The 7,107-nt window shown below is 42.9% G+C and overlaps 1 protein-coding gene across 1 annotated transcript; it reads right to left on the reverse strand.

Moving 5' to 3' along the window:
• Positions 1 to 2,166: 2,166 nt before the first annotated feature.
• LOC125551654 (hexokinase-7) lies at positions 2,167 to 5,752 on the reverse strand. Its single transcript, XM_048714927.2, has 8 exons — positions 5,327 to 5,752; positions 4,098 to 4,248; positions 3,811 to 3,990; positions 3,625 to 3,699; positions 3,353 to 3,508; positions 3,150 to 3,248; positions 2,940 to 3,070; positions 2,167 to 2,780 (listed from the first exon to the last, which is right to left on the reverse strand). Exons 1-8 carry the CDS (start codon positions 5,512 to 5,514, stop codon positions 2,369 to 2,371), a joined length of 1,392 nt encoding a protein of 463 aa, XP_048570884.2. The 5' UTR covers positions 5,515 to 5,752; the 3' UTR covers positions 2,167 to 2,368.
• Positions 5,753 to 7,107: the final 1,355 nt, after the last annotated feature.

A 7,107-nucleotide genomic window follows, 5' to 3' on the forward strand; every position in this document is an offset into this window, starting at 1 on the left:
CTCTACCTCATTATGTGCAGCCTTAAGAAAGAGAATGACATCGTCCGCGTATACGGACAAACGTTGAGGAATGGCATGGTTGTTAGTGAATTTCTCAATGACTCCAAATTCCTCTGCCTTGTCAAATAACTTGCTTAACATATCCATGGCAATTGTAAATAGCATGGGAGAAAGGGCATCTCCTTGCCTAAGGCCACGACCGTGCCAAAAACTAACTCCGGGAATTCCATTCAGCAAGATTTTAGTAGAGGCGGTTCTTAGTAGCATGGCAATCCAAGCACACCATTTAGGACCAAAGCCAATCCTCTTTAAGACCTCAAGAAGGAACTGCCACGCAACCGTGTCGAAGGCCTTTGCAATGTCCAGTTTAATTATGAGGCTTTTGCATCTTCTTTCCTTCAAAAGCTTGGCTGACTCTTGGACCAATTTAAAATTCTCATGCAGCGAATGACCTTTTAAAACTGCACCTTAATTTTCACCAACTATATGTGGGAGCACAGAGGCTAATCTCCTTGCGAGCACTTTAGACACAATTTTTGCTAGGCTGTGAACAAGGCTGATCGGTCGGAAGTCGTTAGGACTGCTAGCTCCTGGTCTTTTTGGTAAAAGCACCAAATGTGCGCTGTTAACCTTATCAAATGTCTTGTGTTCCATAACGTACTTTGTGTTTTGATTACGGAAGCAATGGAAATGTGTTAGCCCAGCTTAAAAAGACATCATAGGATTGGACCAAATAAATTTCACATGATATTCTTATTAAGTAAAATATTTGGAGCAAAAAAACAGCCCACAAGGCCTTGTTGAGGATGATCTCCTGTGTGAAATTCGAGAAATTTCATTCCATTTATACGAGAAGTGCCGATCCTTTTTAAAAAAATAAAAGGGGGTTTGAGGGTGTCCCAGCTGGTTCCCATGGCCACAAAAAGCTAGCGGACATAACTGCTTTGAAAGTGCCAATACATCTTTTTTGTACCATCTCTTCATCTCTCTATCTTCTTTTGTGGGAGATCTTTTTGTCTCTATATCTAATCAAGTAGGACATTATAAGATCCAATGACAAAAATTCCTGCATTTTCTTCTTCCGGCGTAAAAAGGGCTCCTCTCTGTAATATATGTGGTCCTGTTTTTGTAAATACGTGTTTTTCTTATCCATGGGCTCCTATGAGAATGTGTCGGTTAGATCACCTCCACAGTCCACATCATCCAAAAATCTAGAAAATGCATTTTGTTTATTTATTATAGAAATGTTAGGACAAAGGAGGATTGTACCAAACCCCTTCTTTTCAATACAATGAAACGCACTTTTGCGTTTTCTCGAGAAAAAAAATGTTAGGACAAAGGAACTAAGAGATTTTTTCCTTCAGAATAACAAGATTTCCAAAGAATTTTGCTTTTTCTGGGGATAAAGAAAAGAATCTTTTCCTTAGGTTCTGTCTATCAATTTCAAAATCATGAGAAAGATATTTTTTTTAACTTCAGAGAAGCTTTAATTATTTTAATTTGACTCTCTGTTTCTTAAGTTGGGTCTGAGGAGCATCCTTTTACTAGTTTTTAGATTTGGCGATTATTTGCATAGTTTTAGAGTCGAGGACCGTAGTGTACACTCAAGCAATATTTGAGAAACGAATGTCTTCTTACCCTAGATTATTCTACCAACTCCAACAAAGATATGTTGGTTTGTGTCTAAAAGGTATTACCATTTAGTTAGTCATTGCCAAGAATTCGGTATTTGTCCGAATATACATTGAAAAGAAAGAAAACATGGTCTGCCTCTTTGTTAATTCTGTTAATTTACATTGCCAACGTTCTCCAAATATGGGAGAAACAAAAGCATTGATAATATTTCCATTTATTCACAAGAAAATAACACAGGATGAGGGCATATTTTGTAGTGGCAGTGAAACCGTGTTTGTGTTTCTCTCACGATGCAGAGGCCGGGGTACTCCCCTTATAAAAAACCTAAATCCTATAAAAAAATAAAGAAATCTATTTCACTCCTGTCTAGTACTCAAGAGTTATCTGGAGTTTTTGGCAGGGCCTTGAGCATTAATTTCTTTGGGCTACACAAGGTCTTCCACAAGATTCAGAAATTAGTAATCAGCTCTGTTTTCAGTTGTTCGGAGAACAAGAAAAGCCCCGTTCCACTTTCACAAAACCTTCCGGATATGTGGGAAACGTCCTAAATTGGTTTCTATGGAACACCACAGTAGTTCAGTTACAAACTTCAGACACTGGAGCTTTCAACAGCAAACATATAAGGCGGACCCATTTTGATTAAACATTAGTTTGACAGAAGCACATCAGGCTTCTTTGAAATGTACAAAGAACACTAGAGTCAAATAACTGTCTGAGAAAAGCTCCAACTTGATCAGTTGAGGTACTGAGAGTGAGCAGCAGCAATCAAGGCAGCTCCGACGCCCGAACCGTCCTTTGTGAGCTTGACCGCCACCAACTCCGACGCCTCCTCGCCAAGCAGCTCCACCAGCGTGCTCTCCAGGCGCTGCCGGAACTTGGCGTAATGCTCAAACAGCCCGCCGTCGATCGCGATGACTGTCCTCCTCTTGTCGCCTGGGGTGCCCCTACCAATCTTCCTGATTATCCCCACAATCCCGGCAGCAGCCAGCCGGGCAGACCTGCTGGTCACGATGTCGCAGATTTCGACGACCATCTTCCGAGTCTCCAAGGACGTGTCTTTGATCTTCAGGGTTTCTGCCAGTTTTTCAGCTACAATCGTCAGATCAGGGGTTTCATCATGGTGCATCGCGGAAATATCAGGAGTCCTGAATGTCACACATGAGAAGAGGAGAAGCGGTCAGCACTGCGCCGCGTCCAGTCATATGTTACACAAAACCAATGAACTAGAAACATAATGCCATGGATTATCTGTTCTCTAACATTACTGATCGCTACATATAACACAGTTAGCAATGCAAATATACCTCAGAATGAAGCGAGTTTTGAGGTTGGTGCGTTTAATGTGACCAAAAATCGAAGACCGCGAGGCGATTTTAAGAAGCACCCGCCTCACGATGTCACCAAGATACATTCCGGATATTAACTTTTCGAAGATCTGGAAAAGAAATGAATGTTAGGGCATTGCAAGCTAAGGTTTAACATGAATGCCAATTGTGTAAGTCCTACAAGCTTGCCTGCTCTCTAGGATTTAGGCTCTCCTTGTCTAATGCTTGATCATATTCTGTGATCGGAAGGCATGAAGAAGAGAAGTTGCCCCATTCGGTATTTATAACCTGAAACACAGAAAAGTACAGTCAGAAGACATGAATGAATTAGATAAGTGATCTTGTGCAGTGCACATTAGTTATTTGGAATTGAACAGGCCTATAAACCTTACCATATTTCCTGATTTTGGTAACTCTCCTTCCAACTTGGGTATGGCGTCTGCCTTTTCTACATATGCGGCATTTGAGCCGGTACCTAATATCACGCCGATGACAACATCTTCATCGTTATAGCTGCCCGTAGCCAGTGTCCCTACGGTGTCGTTGATCTGAACCATGAACAAGTAATGTCAAATATGTAACCAACAGAAGATCGTGTTAGTGCGATTGAGAAAAATGCAAACGCTAATCGCATCGGTTCAGAAGAGAAGATAAGAGAACCTACCAATGCAGACACACGCATGTCGACACCTTGCTTCTCCATGGCCGTCTGCAATTCCGCGACTACATCTTCGCCGATCTGTAAAAAATTTCAAAGGTAATTTCAGATATATTTGTCAAGCAAATGGCACAACTCTGATTAAAAGCTGGATTTTCTTGAATGCATCTCCACAAAGCATGGAATACGTACCGCGTCATCGATGGCAAACGCCTTTGTCCACTTGATCAGGGTGCCCGACGCAATGGACGACTGCCTCACGGGGAAAGAGAACGTGAAGCCCAGCTCCCTCTGCTTGCCATCCAACACTTTGTTATCTCCTTCATCTGCAACAAACTTGGCTAGCGCGGACGCGATGAAGCCAAACAACTCCTGAGGAGGCATGAGCACAAGGTCAAATGTGCCAACGAGACCATCACATTCAGGTACCAACAATACAGGGTAATGAGACTTGGAAACTGCAAAGCATGTGTACTAACCGCAGCGCTGCCTGACATGAGGTGAGGAGGAATAGAGACCTCCCTGGATTCAAGCTTGACAACGCGCTTGTCCTTGCCAGCAAGCTGCACACGAAGCACGCGGAAGTTTGTTCCTCCAAGGTCCAGTGCGTAGAACAAGCCTTCTTCACTCCTAGATTCAGTCGCAACAAACGGTAATCACGCAAGCATACTATGAGGTGAAACTTCAATCTTTTAGTTGAAAGTGTCACTAACTAAGAAGCATTTACAAATTAAAAAGTAAGCTATTATGGTTCTAATAGCGAGTAGTCCCTCAATTCCAAATTGGCCAAATATATAGAAAAGTCTGCTAAAATCTACAATATCAAATATATATAATAGAAAAATATATTTCATAATGAATCTAATGAAGAATATTTGGTGCTGTAGACGTTGACATATTCTTGTATAAACTTGGTCAAACTTAAATTACTTAATGAAGTTTGACTTATGACAAATATAGAACTTGAATTATTTTGAAACGGAGGTAGTACTAAGTTCTTTTAGAAAAATACCCACTTCGTTGAAATTCAAGTCCAAATATAACTTCAAGCTCTAGAAAGCATGTAAGAATATTCAAATGGAATTCACTGATGAGAAGGCGTTCGCAGGCCAGTTATTAAATAGCAAACGTTCCACCGACACCCACAGTCGCAAACGAGATATTTTACATACGTAGAGTGGTAAATTCTAGGCCGTTTTACACGGGTTGACATCCGGACACGCAGGTGGGCAGCAGGGCACGCACGTGCTGCCGCCGCACAAGCGGCACGGATGCCGGCGTGCAAGTGGACACGCGGATGCAAAAAAACACACACAGAACGTGTAGTACTACGATCCGTCACATGCGCACTTGTTCAAGAAGATCTGTCAACACGCAGCATGGTGCCACTCCCACCATCTGTCAGCACGAGAAACCCAGCCTCGCCACCAACCCAGCTAGCTAGGTGAAGCCAACTACTACTAGTACATAGTATAATTATTATCAAATCGACTCAGACAATGAACTTGATGCTAAGGCAGAGCCATCAATGCTATCATATGTGTGCTGCTTCCTGCTCTTAATGCTCATTAGAAAGCAAATCGATGAAATTCATATGCAGATATTTTTGGTTCGTTCGTCCGAGAAATTTGCCATGAAAAAGATAATTTTGTTCTCTTATGTATTTACCATAAGCAGATTGGGATTGAGAAGGGTCGGGGGGAGTTACCCGATGGGGAGGTTGTCGACGTAGGAGATGATCATCTTGATCTTGCTGCCGCCGTCCTCGTGCAGCCCAGCCCTCATCTCCTCCTCCATGGCCGTCGCCACGCCATCCAGCCGCGTCGCCGGGGTCGCGCACTCCTCCCGGAGCTGCGCTACCACCTTCTCCGCCACCGCGTCCACCGCCGCCACCATGATCCCGACGCCCGACGAACAGAACCCGGAGGAAGAAACTCCTACGATCAACCGAGAACCAAGCGAGGTTCCGCGACAGGGGCAGGGAAAAGAAAGCCGCTGATCAACTCCCGTGAGCCGTATATATATATATATATGGTGGTCTTGTTTTCTTTCTTGGGCTGTAGGGCGCGAACAAGATTCAGTCCTGGGAGGGGGAGGCGCTCGGGCGCTGGATTTATAATGTTGGCGACTTGGCGGATCCCGTTAGAGAAAGCGACCGAGGAGAGGCCGGGTCGGATGGATATTGACGGGGTGGGATTGGAGGCTGCGTCGGCTTCGGAAAGCTGGTGCTTATCTTGTTGTTTTGCTTCGATTCGAGGAGGCTGCGGACGATCACGACCAAACTCGGAGAGGCCGTCGCCAAGAGTGCTGCTGCCTTGAACCTTCACGAGGAGCGTATGACTTTGACCCGCTTGGTTTTTTTTTCACTCGACGACTCGTAGAAAAAAGGGCCATGGCAAAATAAGGTTGTTAAAAAAAACATGCGGGGAATCAGGTAGTTTTTTTTTTTTTGTGGCGAGAAGGGAGTTTTTATTCCAAACCAGTTGGGGTTGTTTGGATCCTAAAACACGTGTTTAGAGGAAACCCCTTATCCAGTTTGGTTTCCTGACCTAAATCGGTTGTTTGGTTTCCTCTAAAGTCGTTTATAATCCTAAAACATGTTTAAGACTAACATTGTTTGGATAAGGGGTTGTTTGGATAGCGTACTTATCCAGTTCATTCAGATCAATGTGTCTAATCTAACCCAAACATGGTTTTGTAAAAACAGCTTCTTAATCCAAGCAAAGAATTCCAAAAACTTGTGTTCACAGAATAACTAACTAAAACTCGTTTTCCTATAATTTCTCCTAAAATCCGTTTTTCTAGAAACTGAATTGTATCCAAACAACCACATAGAGTTACAATCAGCCATTACAAGACTTCAAAGAAAATCTAAAGCCATATGCAACCAACAGGGTGTGCTTCAGGCAGTCCGAGCATAGTTTGAAAGACTATGGGCTACTCTATTATGTGATCTATCAATCTTACAATGTTTAAACTCCCGTTCGTCAAAGACAATGCTCCTAGCGAATCTGATTGCACAATGATAGAAAGACTAGACCACTCAATGGCTAGTGACATTCCTATTTTGATTGCCTGAATTTCCACTTGGAGAGCGTTGTTATAGACAATAAGGTTGTTATTATTCTGGCCAAAATTTATTATATATATTTTTTTGGGAAAGAGTACAAATTGCTTTGTCTCTTGAACAAGGACATTCATCTTGCTTTATATATAAAGCAACAAGGGAACCATACAAAGCCGTGAGGGAGAAGATAGATCAAAGATGAAAAAAATAAGTAAACGAGTAGCCACCCAACCAAGAAGCACCCTAGACTACTGACTAGGAGAGAAACCACGCCTTCAAAATAAAAACGCCGGACATTGTAGCAAGGCATACACCAAGGGCCGCCTACCCTCTTACTCCTGGCTGTGAAGTGTTGATCCTACCTGTGGACAACAAGGATTGATAGTGGTGACAATGACGTCATGTGTAAAAGATAGGATGCA

This window comes from Triticum urartu, chromosome 1A (genome assembly GCF_056163025.1).
Source record: "Triticum urartu cultivar PI428250 chromosome 1A, HENAU_Tu73, whole genome shotgun sequence".
NCBI lineage: Eukaryota > Viridiplantae > Streptophyta > Magnoliopsida > Poales > Poaceae > Triticum > Triticum urartu.

Excerpts from the sequence above, each read along its gene's own strand:
- LOC125551654 (XM_048714927.2), bottom strand. The coding sequence starts at position 5,514 with ATGGTGGCGGCGGTGGACGCGGTGGCGGAGAAGGTGGTAGCGCAGCTC. Across the intron at positions 3,249-3,352 it reads TACCAAAATCAGGAAATATG|GTTATAAATACCGAATGGGG; the intron begins GTAAGGTTTATA and ends TCTGTGTTTCAG. Across the intron at positions 2,781-2,939 it reads AAAACTCGCTTCATTCTGAG|GACTCCTGATATTTCCGCGA; the intron begins GTATATTTGCAT and ends TGTGACATTCAG.